This window comes from Xenopus laevis, chromosome 3S (genome assembly GCF_017654675.1).
Source record: "Xenopus laevis strain J_2021 chromosome 3S, Xenopus_laevis_v10.1, whole genome shotgun sequence".
In the NCBI taxonomy this organism is placed as follows: domain Eukaryota; kingdom Metazoa; phylum Chordata; class Amphibia; order Anura; family Pipidae; genus Xenopus; species Xenopus laevis.
The window spans coordinates 86,142,724-86,164,148 of record NC_054376.1 but is presented as its reverse complement, the minus strand read 5'-3'; the positions used below and the strand labels follow the sequence as shown (position 1 = coordinate 86,164,148).

General features: G+C 35.9%; 1 protein-coding gene across 6 annotated transcripts in view; it reads left to right on the top strand.

Annotated features, from left to right (window-relative positions):
• nav3.S (neuron navigator 3 S homeolog) overlaps positions 1-21,425 on the top strand; it is a 386,349-nt gene that overhangs the window by 281,207 nt on the left and 83,717 nt on the right. For 5 of the 6 annotated variants that reach the window (XM_018255933.2, XM_018255927.2, XM_041588591.1 and 2 more), the window contains 3 exons: positions 9,506-9,578; positions 13,621-13,801; positions 19,099-19,167. In XM_018255933.2, coding sequence (XP_018111422.1) covers positions 9,506-9,578; positions 13,621-13,801; positions 19,099-19,167 — 323 coding nt within the window. The remainder of the gene's footprint in view (positions 1-9,505; positions 9,579-13,620; positions 13,802-19,098; positions 19,168-21,425) is intronic. The other variant, XM_041588590.1, reaches the window with a different exon arrangement.

Genomic DNA, 21,425 nt, shown 5'->3' with positions numbered 1-21,425 from the left:
ATTTTAAACAAATATATATATATATATATATATATATATATATATATATTGAACAGATTCACAAGCAGCACACCTATAATTAATGTAAAGGAAATAACTGCATTATTGAGTACCAAACAATATTATCTGAAGTAGTCCAAACTGTTGGATATTATGTACTACTGAATGTATAACATTTATTAGGTATCAAAGCACCTAATATTATACAACATGGAATAATGCACTAATAATAGAATAATAATGTGACCTTGCCCCCTATATTTTGAAAAGAGTGTTGACATGATATATCTATGAACAGATGAAGTCTGTGAGTGCTGTAATTTCTACTATTTTGCATTAGAACCCAGGCAGTTATTTAAGTTATGTAAGGTTTATTAGTAAATTGTGTCTGTTTGGTTTGAAATATTAATGCATACAGAGACTGGAATTATGGCTTTGCTGTGTTATGGAATCACTTATTCTTTTTCTGCATCAACAACAAATAATATCATTATTTTTGCCTAAGGCACCTGCATCTGTAGGACTACATCTGTAATTGTGTGCAGAGAACAGCTGATTCACTCTCATCTGCTCCATGCTTTAACTGCATTGGCAGCCATGGTGTCGGCTTGTTTGCAGACGCACAAAATGAATTTCTGTGCAGAAATGCAAAAGAGTGCATTTTAGTCTGACGCTGTGACTGTCAGTGCAATTAGTACATACACAGCATGGAACAGATGGAAGCAGACTGGCTGTTTCTCCAACTGCATTAATACAGAAACAGAGAAATAGCCTTGTGTGGCATTAGCCTTTAAATACAGTGGTATGTGTTTAGTCTTGGGGAATCTGTATTTATCCCCTTTTTCTTATATTTTTTATTTTCCACATCAATACAGAGTGACATCTTGTCTCTCTAAAGAATACCATTTTAAAGTTTCATATCTCTGTTTTACATTTAATGTTCTATGTGGGATACATTATAGCTGAAATGTTTTGGAGAACATTATAAGCACTGGCTAGCTTGCTGTGTTTGGTATGAGTCTGAACACTCTTTTTAGGATCATAAAGATATTTTTTCCCTTCTCTGTCCTTTATTGGTATGACAATCTAATCTGTTGTATACTGTAACAGCAGCTATTTACAGATCAACTGGAATGTGTTTCTGGGCATCTTTATGAACAAGTGGCTCTGTAAATGCTTAGCAACTGTTTTTACCCTTTATAAATAGCCAAATAATCAGAACTTTCTCAAGTAGCACAGAATGTAATCAGCTTGCATATATCTCAATAAGTCTCAATTTTAGCAGCCATATCAATTCCTTTATCCATGCACCACCTTTATTTGTTTCCTAGTAATGGGTGGCCCTGAAAATCTAATTGTAATCAGTAAGCAAAATGGCCCTAAATACTTTACTTGTATACAGCCCCAGAGGGTGAGGGCAGTTTTTGAGGGTGCCCTGTTTTGCAGTATGAAATAATATAGGAAAATAATGTCTGTAACCCTAACTTGAAGCTGTCTCTGTTGCTAATGTTGCTGCAATTATAAGAAGGCCTTGCAAAGAATTACTTTTTGTCCATTTTTTACTTTTTCCCCGCCCCCATTTATTAAATATTTTCCAATCATAGCTAATGTATTTACCTTTACAATGGGGGTTGTGTGTATGTGTGTAGACCTCATGTCCAATTGTGTGTGTAGACATAATGTCCAACTATTTTCATGCATCTGTTGCCTAATTAGTAAGTTGTTCAACATTGCTGTTGCTCAGCAGTAAAAGCTAATTGTGTCATTGGGGCTGAAAAAAAAAGATTGGAGATGTTAAATGATGGCAAATACTTGACACAAGTTTCCTATGTTTGTGTTACTTAAATACATTTGCAGGTGACATGGACTGGGAATGAGGTTTCAAACTGTGACTGACACTTTTGTTTCTATCAGGGCCTTCGCAGGGTACAGATCAATGCAGCTCTGCTTCCTGACAGCCACACAAGCCCATATTAAGGGATAATCATCAAATCTAAACTTTCACTACTGGCACCAATTTTATGTGAGAGCAACTGGAAAAATAGAGAGATAATATTTTATACATAGCGACCAGCTGTCCCTACAGTGTTTCTATAAGATGTAACCCTGCCAAAAGCAATTATGATACTATTAGAATGGCAGGATGATTCTTGTAGTTGCAGTGAAACAGTAGTAGGGAAAACCCAAGGTTATCTATGCCTAACATTCTATATCTGAAAGAAACAGAATTAAGGGGGTGGTAGTGACACATATTCTGGCATTTTGCTAGTGGATATTTTCACAGGAGCCTCTGACCGTACAAACAGTTAATATAAAGACAGTAAACTGTCTGTAGATAGGGAGTAAGTGCAGTCTGCAGTCAGCACATGTTAAGGAGGACTGTAAATTATTTGGCATTAAATGCTGTAAGGCTTTTTTGTGGGCTTGTTTTCATCTTATAGACTTTGGTGGAACAGTGGGAAAGCATTTTATGTTGAGCATGTTGTCAATCTCTGAAATATCAGTAAAGAGTCTTTATCCTGTAACCAAGCAGAGCATTGTAAAGTGTTGAATTGTGGGACTTCTCTCTGCTTAACATAATAGGTGGTAAACAGATTCTCTAGATAGTAAAGGGAATAAAAGTCCCAAAATCCATCACTTCTCACAAGATAGTAAACACACTGACAGGTTTTTATGGTTTCCGTTTACTCTGTGAAATCAGGTATGTCAGTGTAAAAATATAATAGATTTATATTTATATCTTGGCAGTTTTGATAAGTGATGAGTGATAATGAATAATTTGTTTATACCCTTATCTGAACGAGTGAAATAAGATTGAATAAATAAGGAAACTAATTGAATAAATAAGGAAAACAAAATCAATTGAAAGTTTACTTAGTAGCTATACTGAAAACAGTGGATGAAGTAAAAAATATCTTTGCCAAAAAAAGCCTGCGTTATTAAGTAGTTGCAAAGTTGTTTATAAACATTGCACTTTTCAAGAACTGAAATGGGCATAAAATCATCGGCCACTAAGAAGGACATATAAGTAGCTGAAGTATAGTTCATATTGCAGTATATTTAGGTCCCATGCAGTCATAATAACATTATTGCTAGTTTACTAATAGTAAAGCAGACATTTGTTGGGAATTTTTAGATGGTGTCTTCTAAAATGCATTATTTAGGGATTTGCTTTATTACTGCAGTAAACAAAAGAAAACAATTTGCATTAAGAGCTGAAAACATGGATATATATACAAGTTGAGCACATAAAATGTTGTCATTGATTAAACAATATAAGATTGACAGTAGTGCAGTCAACTCCCTTGGGGTATAAGGACCCATTATCTTGAAACTTTGAATATCACACTTCAGTGGAAATTTATTAGAGTTATACACCTCCAGTGTCAGACTGACCCACAGGGATACCAGGAAAAGTCCCGGTGGGCCCAGGTGTCAGTGGGCCCTCATGCTGCTAAACTTTTGGCCTATTTCATGGTCATTCCCTATTTCTATGAGAACAAAGAGGCTAAATAGGTGGAATAATAGATTATAGTATAAATTATATTATAGAATAGAGGTTAAGTGAGGAGAGGAAGAAAATAGTACTAAGGGTGGGCCCCTGGTCTAAAAACTTTTGGTGGGCCACTGGTCTAAGGTTTTTTGGTAGGCCCCTGGTGTCCAACACTGTACACCTCAGGTCCTTTCCTTAAAATGTACAACAAACAGAACCCCTGTCCAAATCGGCATGCATATCGATGCTGAGCTTCAAGTCCCAGCAAGCAGTAGTTAACACTATAACTGAAAAGGGCGGATTAGGCCTTAGTAAAGTTAATTAAGAAGAGATGGTGGACAATTTTAGAAAGTCCATGCAGGTGGCTTTCATATGAAAGCCTAAACAAAATTCTCTTTAAAGTGAATGTGCATACATAGCATTAGAACACAAATGAATAGATGTTTACCTATCTCACTTCTTTTGTAGATGGATTTAAAACAAATATCAATTTTGTTTTTCCTTAAGACAATAAACTATGCTTCTTCAAAAATAAAGAGGCAAAATGTATCAAACCATGTAACAAGAAAATGAGCATTGCAATGGGTGAGCTTTAGTTATAGCATATTCCACATAAATAGAACTTTGAGGACAATACTAAGTTTTCTTCCCAACACTCCTTTCTGTTTTGCATATAAATGAGGAGTGAGGCCCCCAACCAAGATGTTTTTATCATGGAGTCACATTTTGAAAAATATGCCCTGTAGTGTTCGTTAACATGCTGTAGAAAGGAGAAAGGACACCCTAAATTTATAAAACCTCTTGTATTTTACTCCACGATTCATGCCTCTTTAAAAAACCTGAGATATTTTATCTGCCACACCACAATGTTTTTCCATGATCTGTAGTCTGTAGAAGTTGTTCTGTGCCTGGAAAACTTCTGACAGGCTCACCAAAGACTATATTTCCCCTCACAGGGGTGCAGTTACATTGCACCCTCAGCTGTACTGTTCAATGAGTGATAATGTAATTAAATGGGCTTACAGTCTCTGTAACTGTCTCGATTATTGTGAATTCCTTCAATATTCTTCGCTAATAAAGGTGGAGATACCTCATTATGCAGTGTACCAGTGTTATTTATTAAATATTTAGTTAAATGGAAAATTTGGTCTATGTTTTCTTACACTTTATTTTCCATATGTATGTTTGTATTGTGCATTTTTTTCCCTGCTGTGCGTATTTATTATTATGAAGCTTTTTCCTCACCTGCTGGGCAAAAGCACAAAAACTTTGTGTACACTAATGTTTGTTTTGTTGAAACACAATTTTCCAAAATAGATTTTTTTTCTCATCATTTCTGTTGCATTGCTTGTGGAAAATACCTCATAGGAGAGTAGTCAGTCAGCGGTGATCAGCTTTTAGAGCTGTGAGCCCCCAGTTCTAATGAATGTATAGTAAATTGCATTGGAACTGGAATGTTTAATCTTCCTTCTTTAAATCTAATCTTTAAACCTGTCCGATCGACCAAACGACTGATCTCCGCGGGACGAAAAATGTCTGGACTCTCCACACACCGTCCGAAAATCGTATGAATCCTCGATTCGTACGATTGGACCTTTGCGTCTAAGGCCAGCTTAACAGACAAAGTTCTGTCTGTTGCTTCCACACTTCTTCCTGTAACAATTAGAGATGTCGTATTTCTGGTCAGGTGATCTTTGAGGCAGCACAGAGAATATTATAAAATGGGGGTTCAAGGGAAAAGCTGTAAAAGGACAATATTATATTCCACTTCGGTAAGATTCTTTAATATTCCACTCAATATGATGTAAACTATTTGTTGCTTAAGTATTAATTTTTGGCGTGTAGTTTTCCTTTAAACAAATCATAACATGTCAATGCGCAGTTACCGTGCCTAGGCAAATTCTAAAATGTAAGTTTTAGTCTGTCCTTAAACCAAATAGGAGATAAAAAATTCATGTACAGGTAAATATAAAAAGGAGTATCAGAGTAAGTGCTCTTACTCACGAGCTGTTGTAGCTGCGCTCCCCGGCGTTCCGTTTTTCTGTGTTCAGCTGTAGGGGAGCGCAGGAATAGACGCATTACATTTTTTCCAATGGGGCTGTACTCACACAGGCGCGTGTAGGCGCCGAACGCAGGAAAAATGCAGCGTGTGGCTGCCTACACGTGCCTGTGTGAGTACAGCCCCATTGGAAAAAATGTAATGCAGACGCAATGTAATTCCTGCGCTCCCCTGCGGCTGAACGCAGAAAAACGGAACGCAGGGCAGCGCAGCTACAACTGCTCGTGAGTAAGAGCCCTAATGCCGCAATAGGCACAGAGACTGTACTGAGGCCAGATTACCAGGGGAGATGGGGTTTTTTGTACTTATTGAATTAGTGATCACTTATTGTACAGTTTACTACAGTATATGAGCAAGGTATGGGAGGTGCTTATACATAGCATAATCTAATCTAGGGGACATATTTATTATGCTGTGTAAAAAAACAGTTGGATAATACAGCACATATTGTCAGGCTTCACCATGTAATTGATAGCATAACATTTTTACTCGTTTTCGCTTAGAGTGGCTTCCACCGGAAGCAATGTAAAATAATGTTGGCAAATCTTGCGTTTGCATTATGTAAAATGATACACATATCATTTATTTTACACAGCTATTTACACTGTTTTTGCAGCAAACTTCATTTTACACAGCATAATACACGTGCCCCTAGATGTTACTATATGCATTATAACAAGGCTTTTGGAAACATGGTCCTTTATCCCTATATCTCACTGTATGTTTTAGTCTCATTCACATACATGCACTAATATATTTAATTATATATAAATGTTAATGTATATATAAATGATAAAGGCACAGTACATAGGCTTAAATACAATGTGATTTAAAAAGTCTGTGTTTATAGCTGACAAAGTGGATTTAAATAAAATCCAGTACTTGTATTGACATGCAAGATCTGAACAATAAAATATGACTTGATGGATTTCTTTTGTTACACTAGGCTGCTGGGCGTTAGGGTTAAATCTGAATAGCTGGAAAAGCAACTTTCCTATCCATTATACTTATTCAAAACTGATTGAACCAAACACATACTGTAGGTAGAATAGGAGCCAGTGAAGAGCTGACTCCTTTTAGTTGATGATGAAGCTTTAATAACACATTCACTATATGATAATGAGTGTTAAAACTCTCTCTTTTCAATCAGTAAGAAGGAAATATTTTAGAATTAAAATATCTAGCATTATGTTACATCAGGGAAGAAGCAGATTACAGTAACTTAACCCATATGAAAAAAATGTAGAAAGCTAGACAATTTAAATAAAAAACATTATTCTGAAGAGTTTTCCAAGAAATATTCATGTGTTTTTATTTACGATACATGAAAAGGTGGTCAGATCAAGGCACCAAGACATTACAGGGATATGAGAATGCAGAATCCAGTTATAGTTAGCTTTAGTCGGAATTGTACTGTGTGAATGTCAGATTAAATACAGTTTTTCACAGGAAAGTTATCATATTTGTTTCACTGTATTGTGATTGTTGGCAAAAATATGCCATATCCAGATTCCTCATATTAATGTGACTATAGTACAATATAAAGCCATCATGTTACATATGATCTAATGTCTCCCAAGGGAAAGAACTTGATATTGGATCCTTGCTAATAAATGTAGTTATTGCTCCCTAGCAGGTCCCTTGAGCCCTTTTATATTATCTTCAGGTAAATGTTAAAACAAATCTATAAACATGACTTTTGTTAATGATTGCTATGGGTTAAAGGTCAGCAGGGATGTTAGTAGGGATGTTAAGGGACCTTAAAGAACCATAAGAACATCCTGGGGACTGTAAAGATTTAACAGGAACATCAGTTGTTAATCAGTCCTAATTTCCCATCAGGATGTTTCCATGTGCAATGGCATAAATAACTTGTGTCTGCTCTTTAATGCAAACATAAAAACAAACATTTTAAATACAGATGAGAACCAACTGCTTTGTTGTATTGCCTTTTTTGTCTTTTTATAGTTTAAGCGAGGTTAATTTATTAAACGTATAAATGTTGGTTGGAAACTTGTCATTGGTCAGTTTTTCTTTGCCCAGTAATACCAATAGCAGGTAAATGTAAAGGTGGAAAAAAGTCCCTGATAGTTATGAAGCTATGGGACCTTCATGCCCATCATATCCACTACCATTGTGCCTCTTTATGCAGACCAGTGGTACCCTGCCTTTGTATTTCTCTGCACTGGAGGGCGGGGATTGTTCATTTGAATGAGATGTGATTGAAATGGCACCTATATGAGGTAATGTGCCTCCTGAGTCCTATATAAACTTGTACATGCTTGTACATGGTTTTTAAGGTGTTAACTTCTTTTGCTGGGCTTTCTAGTACTGATTGTATTTCTATTCTTCCCAAAAGCTACTGGGAAGAATAGACTACATGGAGCAAATTTACTAAAGGGTGAAGAAAATTCGCCAGCGTGACGTCATTTTGCCACTTCGCCGATTTACTGCTGGCGTGCTGGCGTAAATTCGCTAGCTACTTCACAACTTAACTCCAGGCGTAGTTGCGCTCTGGCGAAGGGACCTAACTACGCTTATTCACTAACTTGCAGATTTTACTGAACGTTACCTCTTGCGCTAGACTTGACTTCGCCAGCTCAGACCAGGCAAAGTGCAATAGAGTTGATAGGAGTTTCTTCAAAAATATTTCTAAGTCCCAAAAAATGCTGGCGTTTTTTACTTTTTACTGGGTGATAAGCTGAAAAAGATCAACATTTTTTTTTTTGGGTACCCTCCTTCCCCCTTACATTTGGCACCTAAATTTTACAGTGGGCACATGTGTAGGGCAATATAAGACCTCTATTTAATTTTATTAAGTTTCTCTGGCCTTGTGTAGTGTAATGTAGTTGCTGCAGCATATACGTCCATTGTACTTTAACTGCACGCCGTATGCTAACTAGGCATCGCTAGCGTAACTTCGGACTGCTTATCATATTATCGCAAGCGCAACTTCGCAACCGTTCGGTAACCTGTGCGCAACTTCCGAATTTGCGCAGGCCTGGCAAAACTACGTCTGGCGAAGTGTGGCGAAGCCGTCGCTAGCGCATTTTCAGAGCTTAGTGAATATGCCCCATGGAGTGTAACATCTCCTATGGCTATTGCAAAGCTATTTCTGGGAGGGTGTTTTGGAATAGAGTCTGCTAAAGTAATGTTTCTGCACCTTACAGTTTAGGTATGAAACTTTGCTCTAGCTACAGGGTGTGCAACTGCAAGCAAGACAAATGCCCATTATGTCATACATTAATACTTTGCACAATTGTTTTCCCCGTATCTGTTTTGAGTGCTGGTTTCGGATATGTGCATTATAATTATTACCATTATTATTAGTGATAATATTCATTCTCATAAATTCAGCACTGGATTGAATTGTTGCCCAAAGTGTGAACTTTAAAATAAAAACAATTATACATTGTTCATAGGATTATTTGCAGTGCTGCATGCTATAGGGGTTAAAGCCATCATTCCATCAAATGAATTTTGTAATGATTCCAAGTTAGTTTGAAAGGCACAAGGGACACATTTTAGCCAGTGGTTTATTTGCTATGCTGCACACAATTGAAGAGAGGGGAGAAAACCTCTAAATGCATTATCATTAGCATACACTTTGCATGGGTACACTTCTGCCATTCATTGAAGAGTCATGCCCTCTCTGAGCCACGCTCTCATAATGTGAAACACTGTATGGCTGCTTTCATTGCTCCCTTGTGCTGTACAAATCCTGTTTTTTTTACTAAGTAGGTGGATTACTGGTGTGCCTGCATGCCATTCTGCCATGGCCTTTATCAATTGTTTTGAGGTCTAGAAGCTGACAATGAACGCTTTATAGTAATTTCCCAATTAGCAGTAATCATTCTTGTTATGTGAAATATTTATTCCCTTTTAATATAATCCTCTAGTTTAGGCACATTGAGCAAAACTGGGCTAAAGCTTTTGTTATTTCTGTTCTACAGATTGAGAATGTTGATGTCTGTCTTAACTTTCTGGCGGTCAGAGGGGTTAATGTCCAGGGTCTTTCTGCAGAAGGTAAGTCAATACCTTATACACAAGCAATATGCTATGCTTGTCCTAGTTTACACCAATCCTCTTATGAACAATATCTTAATATCTGCAATTTCCAGCTATTACAATGTATGCCCCTAACATATTTCACATGCTGGGACATAGTATATTGTTTAAGTAGAGCAAAATTACTGTGTGTGTTGGAACTGAAGAATTTAGGAGTTTTTTAAATATATTTTATTATAGAAAGTCATCTTCATTGCTGCCCAATCTATAATTACGCTGCCAAACAACTGATTGATAACATTCTATACTGAGAGATTGTTTATAACTTTGTCTTCTTGGTACGTCATGTTAAAGGGCATCTGCCATGGATATAAATATGTAGCCAAACTGCAGTGTATCATAATTATCATTTTTTAGTGCAATGGCACACCCTTATGATTTTTTTAAACATCAAAAACCGGCTCTCAATCATGTGACCCTGCCAAATTACTGTTCTTTGTATTGATTGCTGCTTTTGTAGCTGATAATGTGATTACACTGACAGAGTCACAGTGATTACAAGGTTAGCCTATGGAGGGTATTTGTGGGCATTTTTCATTGTTTTGCCCACCCACAAGCATGAACTTGTGTCCCATTGGCCTAATGGCTTCCTAAATTGTCTCCAGCTGGGAAAAATATTACGTTGAGGAATCTGTAAATTCCCCTGTGGGCGACTGATTTACACTGCATGAGTGCCAACTAAAAAGAGGCTAAAATATGCCTAGCGCATGCATTGCATTGGAATGTACAACAATTAGATCTCTATACGTGATCTGTAGTACATCTGTGATCCACTTAATGTTTGTGATCTCTACGCTATGCATAGAGAATCCCCACTATATATTGTTTATGAAGAACATAATTAACAACATATGTTTGTTTTCCAAGTTTATAGTTTGTCTAAACAATTTATACTATAGCAGAAGAAACAACACACACTCATTAATTATCAGTGTTTTAAAATGAAGACATTTGGTTCATCTTCTTTACTTTATTTTGTCAGTTACAAACATGTGTAGCTGTAAATTATCTGCTAAAGCAACATGAAAGAGTTTCTAAAACAAGCTGGCATGTAAAGACTGTATCATTCTGCACCCCATATGATGTTTAACTATTTTGTAAAACAAAAGCTAGAGAATAACCATTTTGGGCCATCACAAACCACACAAACCACCAATTTAACGGGCTGTGTTATTATGGATCAATTTTGCAGAATTCACAAGTATTCCCAGCAATCTGATCTGAGTGTCAGCAGCAGTTTTAACAAATTGACAACCACAGAGCCCTTACAACCAGAAAACATATGCACTTGAAACAAGATATTTAGTGATGTTTGTCTCCAAAGTTAATTAATACACCCCTTAAATTATATATATATATATATATATATATATATATATATATATATATATATATATATATATTTAAATTGATATAGTGCTAGGATCATTGAATATATATATATATATACACATACACACATACATTTTATAATGCATGGGAACGAGCTGGCAACCCAGTAAGTAAAGGTACATTGTTATTTGCATGTTTGTTCTTTGCAAATATTACTAGCCTGACTGACTGGGCTTCAATGTAGGAAGCTTACAATGCACCATTTGGTAAGCTGATTGGTGAGATCATTATTTTCTACAAGATTAGACCAGCTGATAAAAACTGATAAAAACTGAAGCAAATGCCTTAATGTTATTTTTTCTATTCTCTTATTTTGTGTTTGAATCATTGCCATTGGGAACATCTATTTTGTTCATTTGTGGTTGATAACTGTGCCAAAATAGACTTTAAAGACTAAAGAATAAAGAAACAAGTGGACACATCCTTTCAGAATATTGATGTCATAAACTTGTTTTGAGAATATATTTCAAACGTCTTTTTATAATTTGATCATTTGATGGTATCTCCTCTTGTTCTGTCTTCCCTCCACTGTGCCATAAAACTTCTGATGGTATGGAACATCTAAGCACATTTCAAACTGCTTCTGTGTAAAGAGAACATTGTCTCTTGTGTTTTCTCTTTATTGGCCAGTCTCCAGATCTCAGTGTTTGAAATGTATTTTCTGTTTTGGTAATGGAATACATTAATAAATATATATATATATATATATATATATATATATATATATATATATATATATATATATATATTCTCAGAATGTGTGGGAATATACACACTCACATATTGTCTCTTATCAAGTAAAGTAAAAATAATGTAGAGCTATACCTACTGATTTAAATGACTCAAATTTGTGAGAGATAAGTTTTGTTAAAAATAAATTTACATGTTATTACTTAGTCATTGGGGTTTTTTTTTATAACCATTGACTATATGGCTGGAATATAGTGATCAAATCTTATATGCCACAGATAAGACACTAATCCTAGTAGTATGTAATAAAAGTCACTACTTTTGCCCAGGTGCAGTAACCCATAGTAACCACCCTCTACTGTTCTAGGAAGGTTTTTACTGTTGCTGGTGGGATTTTCGATTTATATGGACGAAGGTGGGCACTGATGGTGAGAATGAGGCCTGACTGGCATCACAATTTCAATTAATCAAACAGGTGTTTAGTTGGGTTGAAGTCAAGGCTCTCTGCAGGCCAGTCAAGTTCTTCCACTGACCTTTCTGCAATCTAATTCTGTTTTATACTGTTACTGTACATACGGTTATTATTCTGCTGAAACAGGAAAGTTCCTTCTTCAATCTGTTGCCACAAAGTAAGAAGCACAAAATTGTCAAGAGGAAAGTCATTGTGGCACGTGTCGGCAATCATGGGTGTGAAAAGGGGTGTGTGTATACTTTTGGCTGTTTAGTGTATCATTTAGTGTATCATTTTCTCGTTTAAAATGCTGAAACCCTTCTCTAACATTACATTATGTTAAGTATTTGTCTGTTGAGGAATTCATTTTTTGTTCCAGGTATAATTTTAGGTCAGAGACTATTAGGTGTCTTCATGAAACAGAGACTACTCAGAACTAAACGACCAAAAAAAACCCCTAAACTTTCATACATATTATTTGAGTTTAACATGACTAGGGGAGATTGCAATAGCTGTTCCCCCACAAACAATCCTCCCATTTTTACCAAACACAAATCCCAAATTTATGGGTGGAAAGGCTGCAGCTTAATTTATTAACATTTCACAAGCAGTTTGATTGACTTTAACTTCAATACTTTACAGATGAAAATGGTTGCATAACAATTAGCCACTGAAGGCTGCCTTACAGTTATCAGAACTTAACCTTAACTAAGCCCTGACTATTTAAACACCCAGTACCAAGCCTGTGACTAAGCATTAGCCTCCAAACGCCCGTGTCTCCTGCACTTACTGTGGCTGCTTGCCCCCAAAATTTAGCCCCATGCCTGCACCTCCAGAAAACACCTGCATCTTAGTCTATTTACCCCCTTCTTGGCTCTCCACTAGGACAGTTCTACCATGTCCCCCACACTGTGACAGCAGTACCCTGCCCATTGGCCAAAACCCCCATTATCCCCTTCCTTAGCCCAGGGTGGGAGGGATGTTTGTCTTCCTTTTAGCTGTCCATGCTCTTCACTTCCTGTTTCCTCGATATATAACCTTCTTCCCTGTCCCACCTACAGCCTCCTTAGAACTAGAACCCCTATTCCATAGGGACTTCTTACACTTGGTTATAAGTGATCTTTTATAGCTTGTACAGTGGGACAGATTGAATGACATGTGCAATGGGCAGAGTGACACTCCCTTTTTCACTAGTACAATTGGTAGTGGAAATTGACATTCCATAGGTGTTTTGAAGGGTGTCAGTAGTCTCATTGAGAATAGTTCTTCTCTTCCATGTCCTCAAAGGGGTGATTGCGGGTTTTATTTTATTTTTTCTAACAGTATGGAGAGATAATCAGTATTTTATTGTTTCAGCTTTAGTTGATATTTTTTACTTGTGTTCTACAACTAAATCTTGACCATTGTTAAAACCCCTTGTAATTGGTTGCTTACTTATGTGTTTAATGGTGTTCTCTTCACTTTTAGAAATAAGGAATGGAAATTTGAAAGCCATTTTAGGACTGTTTTTCAGTCTTTCACGATTCAAACAGCAACAACATCAGCAGCAACAGTATTATCAGTCACTAGTAGAACTTCAGCAGCACGTGACTCATTCCTCTTCCTCCTCTGAAACCAGCCAACCCAAAACAGTAGATATGCAGTCCAGGTAAGTCCTTGCGCTCTGTTTGCTATTGGTATTTGTGGACACCTGCAATTGTTGGTTCTTATGTAATGTAAAACATTATTTTGAATTCACATTTTGCACATAAACAACTAAAAGCCTGCACAGGTTCCCTTTGCATCATACTTGTGTGTATAGGCTTGAGTTATGAGCATGATTGATAGACACCAAGTATGTAAGATTTTAATTTAACACACTGTATGCATGCATTAAATTTCCTCATTGTAATCATACTGATAAGTTACACAATGTTCATGTACACAACATCTCCTGACTACAGGGATATGGACACCCATACCCCCTGGCATGATACCCCAAATAAATGACTCAGAAGCTGGCTTGTGAATGAAGATCGACACAGAATTATTATTTATTCAATAATCCTTTCCCACTTGTAAATACATATTTGTATAACTGGAGACCATTTATAACCACTTTAGACAAACCATTGGCGGCCATTGTAAGAGCAATGTTCATGTGCTAACCATATTTTACCGTATAATAATACGGCAAGGATCAAAAACTCCTCATGACAATATTTACAGTGGTTCTAGATAGAAACCACGGGTACAATATGAAATAATGTGTAATGAACAGCACAATAAAAAACAAACTGTGTTTCCAAAAAACAATAAATATGTTCTTTGTATAGAAAATACTTTTCATGCATTGATGAAAGGTGGGTGGATGGGGTACTGATGGCTCTGCTCTGCTTCTGCTCATTGGGGAAGGGAATGACATCATTGCTCCCTGCACAAAGTAAGAAAGGGGTGGTTCCTGTTGTGTATGTCTTTGCAGGAAAATGACTCTAACAGGAGGAGGGTGGATATAAGGGGACAGCACTGCTTCCTGCAGTCCCCAATGTGTCTCCTTGAAGAAATTTGGTATGCCACAAGTAACACAATTATTTTAGTCTTTAGCTTAAACATTAGGTGCTCTAAATGCTGTCCTATACCAATGTTTTCACTAAATCAATCATTTCTAAAGGAAATGTAAAAACATTCAATCAGAAAGCTAAATAGAATAGAGATCAAATGTAAAAAAAAGTTTTATTTGAAAGCAGAACTAAAGCTTAATAAAGAATTAATGTAGAAATGCTGCATTGTTTTTAGGGTTTATTTCTCCTTTAAAAATTAAGGGCGGTGTCATATGATAAAAATATTTCTACTGCTTTAGCAACCCATAGCAACCAATCTGCAGGTAGTATTTATTGGTTAGCTGGCTGAAAATGTAAATCTGATTATTTTGCTTATGGTTGCTAGAACAGGACACACTTTATATCTTTCATGACATTACCCTGCATGTTTCTCTGACACTCTCTGTTTGTGCAAATGTTATTTTGGGATTCTGTCCCCAAGGGCATGCAACTGTTTCCAGTTTTAAGAAAGCTTGATGCCCAGTTTCTCCTTTGTAAACTGCATGCCTGAAGGGGGTTGCTTAGGCCCCAAAATGAGATACACACATGTTTTCCTATGTGCCTACTCCCTTGTGTCTTCTTAATAAAATTGGAGAATACAGGCAAAATGAAAAAAGCCAAAGCTTGATAAAAACCCAAAGCTTTAGGTTTTGACAAATCATATTCATAAACTGAGTCTCTTGAAACATAGTCACTAGAGAAACACAAGCACTGCTCTTTTGGGATTAAACTCTTACATGAGAAAAGTTGGGAAAAACATGGTTCCATGCAAACAGAACTTGGTAGAGTGAAAATACTGTATGGTTTGTATAAATGTGAGTTCTCTTGAATTATATTTCCTTTATCTCTTTAAACCAGACAAGACAAGAGTAAGGCCATTCAGGGCTCCAATAACCCCTCTAATTCATTTTACCACCTCATGGGCTTTAGCCAGTCTTATAATCAAAGGAATAAACTGTACTCACCACTTTACACGTTCACCAATAAGCCATTTGTCACCATATGGATGCAGAGCAGGCACTCAAATAAGCAGTCCGTAGACTCTGTAAAGTACAAGAAGCATAAAGCATAAATAGCCTTATGTTTTTGGTGTTCTTACAACACAAATCATAGGCTTAAGACTCACAGGGTATTTAAAGGGGTGCCAACCAGTCATTTCACACATGGTACAGCCAATCTCAAATGCACTTGTTTCTCCACTGTTCAGGTAACATTAGTTTAAAATGTTCATCACTTGGGCCACACCATGTGTGTCAACCATGTTTGTGCTACCAGTGCTTCTTGCCCTAGTGATAAACATTAATTTATACTAATGTTACCTGATTGGTGAATGAACCAAGTACATTTGGGATTGGCTATACCATATGTGAAATGATTAGTTAGTACCCTTTAAATTGTTGTGAGAACACAAAAAGCTGTTTATATTTTCTCAATTCAAATGCCACTCTGTCCAACTCTAATTGTACAAAACTTTTTTAACTTTTATCTTTAATAAAGAAATCTCGCATTAACCATATGTTATGTTTTGGGTAGCCGAGGATGAGTAGAGTATAGCAGTGCTTTATTAGCAGAGACTCATGCAGACATTACACAACACTTTCACTTTTAAGCTGACAGGATGTATACACAGTATAAGTCTGAACACAGTGACATCTACAGGCCATCTGCACAAACACCACACCATGACAGTTAATATGGTGTAAATTGGAGTAAAAATGTTTCCACCTTATCATAAGGCTATTCTTTCTTAAGTAGTTGTAATCTACTTCAGATGTATGTTTTATATATCTGTCCCTGGTAATTGGTAAACCTATTAATCGAAATGGTGCAAAATAGCTACTTACTGTGAATGCTGATAAGGTCATTGTGGATGAATTGTTGTTCTTAACTTAGACCTGGTCTTTCCCACCATTTGGTTACAAAGGAAAAGCAACACTATACTTCACATAAAAACCTGTTTATGAGCACTAAAGAACCTTTCTACTATTGGAAATACTGTACAATGTGTTCTGTTAAAATTCATAGTACTAATAACAACAGATTTGCTGTTTTATATCATTATTGGGTATTTTTATCTTGTCTCTAGCTAACATATACCATGACTACTAAGAAAGGGAAAATACTTATGATATTTGAGAAAAGGGAAAGGAGGCAAAAGGGGTTTAGTTTTCCTTTCATTTTAATCTAAAAATGTGGTCTGCCATTCTAATATGCCTTCTATGTTGCAAATGTCTTTTTGTTCTTTTAGGAAAAAAGAAATAGCTATGCTCAGACTGTAAAGGGCATGCAGTATATAGCGGTATGGGATTCATTATCCTGAAACCCATTTTTCAGAAAAGCCATCTGCCAGAGCGTCTATGTTAATGAAATAATTTACTTTTTTAAGATGTATTACCTTTTTCTCTATAATAATAAAACGGTACCTTGTACATGGTCCACACTAAGATATAATTAATCCATAGTGGAGACAAAACAATCTTATTGAGTTTAATTGATGTTTACATTATTTTAGTAGACTAATGGGGGAATGTAATAAAAGTTGCTAACAGAAAAAATATTCGCAATCTGAAAAGTTATGCCTGTGCAAACAAATTTTCCTTTGTGCGAATTTAATATAGCTTTTGCGACTACTTCCAACAGTGGAGGAAGGTTTGCAAATGTTATAGTTTGCTCCAGTGCACAGTGAATGAATTAACATTTCTTACTGGAAAAGTTATGTTTGCTCCAAAAGGTTACAACTTGTGATGGGCGAATGAGCGTTATAAAATTTCCGAAAAATGTCACTCATCACTAATTATGGCACCTTCAAACACTATGGGGCAAATTCATCAAGGGTCGAATTTCGAGGGGTTAAATCCCTCGAAATTCGACTGGGGAATAGAATCGAATAGAATCGAATAGACAATTCGGGCGAATTTACGCGCTGGCGAATAGTCGAATTGGCGAATATTCGCCAGGCGAATAGGCGCTCGATCGAATATTCGCTCGAAGGATTTTCATTCGATCGAATGCCTTTTTATTCGATCAAAAACTTGGAAAACAAGCCTATGGGACTTTCCCATAGGCTTTTAAAGCAATTCGGTAGGTTTTAGGTGGCGAAGTAGGCAGTCGAAGTATTTTTAAAAGAGACAGTACTTCGACTATCGAATGGCGAATAGTCGCAGCGTTTTTGCGCTCGATCTATTCGAATCATTCTACTCAGGCGAATTTACGCCAATTCGATAGTCGAGGAGCACAAAAATTCGAAGTTTTTTTACTTCGAATCCTTCACTCGAAGTTAGTGAATCGGCCCCAAAGTGTGCAATTTAAATTCACAATGCAATTACAGTTTAAGGAAGAAAAGTACATTGGCAAATGCTAATTTTTACTCTTCTTTGTGCAAACTGTTTTACTCTTTGCACCTGTTATTACATTCCCCCATTTGAATCTTATTTATTAAAGGTGGGATTTTAGGGGTTTTAGAGGTTTTTGAAAGTGCAACTAAACTCTCATTATCTGAAACTACGATTGTCATTGAATTTATTAAAAGATCTGAATATAAATAGTGCGAACGATACTAATAACTTGAAAACCTGTAAAAACGTTTTTCACAAAATTCCTAGTGAAGTTTTTTTTTTTTGCAGCGCAGCTCCCATTGACTTCTATAGCACCTCAAAAACTTTTGCTTGGCGAAGTTTGGCATTAAAGTTTTTTTTTGTGGTAATAAATTTAAATTTTTTACAGCTTTTTAGAAATACAGGAAAACCATGAATTTTTCGAGAGTCATCGAAAAAAATCGCAATTTGATGTTAAATGGGCCTCTTAAAATATGGTGATCCACAGTACAGAATCATTCCTTTTCTGGAAATTCCAGCTACCTAGCATTCTGGATAACAGGTCCCATACCAGTGTAATGAATGATAACACAGTTGTGGGCAATATACTATATAGTTATTGCGTTTATATCACTTTCTAATTATGCTGCAGTCCAACTTTTTACATTTAAATCCATATTTTATTTAAATATAAAAGCAAAAACACCCACACATAAATTTATATATACAGTAATGTACTATATGAGTAAAAGTTCTTACTAATAGGAAATAATGCTGTAATGTTCCGAGTAAATACTGTGTGTCAAAGAGCCAGCAAAAAGTGATTTAGATAAGATCTTCATTTTTTATTTAAATGTTCTTAATGTCTGGAATGGAATGTACATGGTTTGTTCCATATCTTCCCTATGTCTTGTTACACATCAAATATGCTAAACTCATTGTTTCACTTTTTCACTGCAAGTCTACACCATGTTGCTTTGTGTCTTATTCTCTGTTTATATGCATGGTGCAATCCATTCTTCCATTTAATTTTTCTGTTTCTTCTCACACAGTCTGACAGCCAGATATGCAACTCAGTCTAATCACAGTGGAATTGCAACCAATCAAAAAAAGACTACTAGGTCAGTTAAATGAAACCTATTGTGTGCTAGTTATGCACAACCCAAAGCAGTGTATGCAGGTGTCATGTTGCTTAGAGGTAGAACAAATATTATTATTACAACAGTTTCAGAATAAATTAAACAATTACATTTAATTATTTAGAATGATAATTTTTTTTTGTTTTGCAGTTTTAAAGTGAACGCTTGTTTTTAATTATTTTAAATAAATAAATAAAAGTTATTTTTATGATTGGTAGTGTGATACATATTGGCTGGCCTATGCCTTTCTGGTGCATTTCTGAATCATTCATTGTATTTGTTCTTACTGCCATGTAATGTCCTGTGACGAAAACTGGTGTGCTTTGTTTTATATGTATAGTAAATACACATAGGCCAGCAAAAAGTATACTGGATACATCTAAATACTCAACTTTGTAGTTTTGCAAAAAACATGTAATTTGTGTTATTCTGTTTTGCCATTTGTACAATTCTATAATATTTAGCATTTTCATAATATTGCCTGTTTCATTAATTGTTGTTATGTGTTTCTCTAGAATCTTATATTCATTTGTCCATGTGTATTCATTTACACTACAAAGAAGAAAAACAGCTTTGTTGTAAATGCTTAGGGTTATATGTAAATCATTACCCCCTTTTTTTACTGTGGGAGAGTAAGACTAAATAATTTCTCCCTTCTGCCACTAGCACTAAATGGTGTCTCTATCCAAACTTGTTTATTCATTTTCGGTAATATTGTTCATTCATTTTCTGAAGACCAGCATTTTTTTTAATACTGTACACAATGGTAGTGCCCAACAACAAACTGACTGAGAACTTACATTGTAAGGATTATTGATAATAATTATCCACAAAGTGGTCTAGATGGGTCTTGTCAAAATGATGAGTGGCAGAGAATGGGAGAAAAGAAACTTTTCAGAGATGTTTTATTGTGTTTTCGTTGTGCAGTAATGACTGCAGTTCATGACTGTGATGGGAAGTAGACTTAAATCAAACATTAACTTTAAAACTAATGGGAGACAGCATTTTCGCCACTGGCATATTTTGCAGGCACAAATACCACACTACAGTCCTCTACATAAATGGACACTGCCTATCAAAATTCATGTCATGCTGTTTTCAGACATTTCTTGGGCATTGAATATATAATGGTGGAAAACGCTACTTGCAGGTGTGCATTCTGACCTTGCCATGCAAAAGATCAAAGGCTGCAATTTTTGCTGGATTTTGGATATTATACCCCTTCTAACAGGTCATGTTGTTGAAAAATGAATTACTGTAGCAAACAAGTTAGCAGGTTGTCCTATTATTTAAGGAGGCTTTCAAAATGCCATTTTACTTCATACATATTTGTAATAAAAACTTGAATTTAAAACTAGCCATGACATTACCCTGTGTCTTTTCTGCAACTGATTGAAACAGACTCAAGCAAACATAGGGTGAATCATTAAATAGAGGAGTCAAGCAAATATGCAGGGAATGAGATTGACCAGCAGAATTTTTTTTAGATAGCAGCTAAAAGTTTTTCATTTCTGGAATAGACTAGATGAACAGAAGTTCAATTGAATATGATTTCATGCACTTATGAGATTCCTTACCTGTAAAGTAAGTATAAATATTACAATTTGTATTCAATAATTTGTTCAGTTTATTGCTTACTTCTCTTTGATGGGATTTCATTTTCTTGGTAGTTAAATTATTTTATTTCTTAAGAGTCTTTCCTAATCAAAAATACACCAATTAAGTTGTTCATACCAACTGTAATTGTTTCAATTAGTCCAGTCATGACATTAATAGTACCCCATATATATTTCTTTGTTGTTTGCACCACAGCATTTAAAGAAGGAATTAGGCTTTTGCATTAAAATACCCTTTACTTTTGGGGGGGTCATACATATTTATGCTTTACTGAAAGTAACTGCAGGTTGATGTATCCTTTAGCCATCAAGGCTCTCTCTCCTGCAGCACTTACTGACCAGCCACACGTGGACCTGGATTATTAATTATATTAATGACATATAACTGGCTAAGCAGGCTGGGTGGTCTAGCTTGCACAGAACTGATTTGTATAACAGAGAAAATATATTAGCTTATCATGGGTCAAGAGAAAAAAATTTGTAAAGCTTCATCAAACTAAATGAAAGAAGGTCACTGTTATACGTTAGGGCAGTGCTGTCCAACTTCTATGGTACCGAGGGCAGGAATTTTTCCAATCTACATGGTGGAGGGACAATAATGGAAGCCAGTGTTAGCCACTCCCT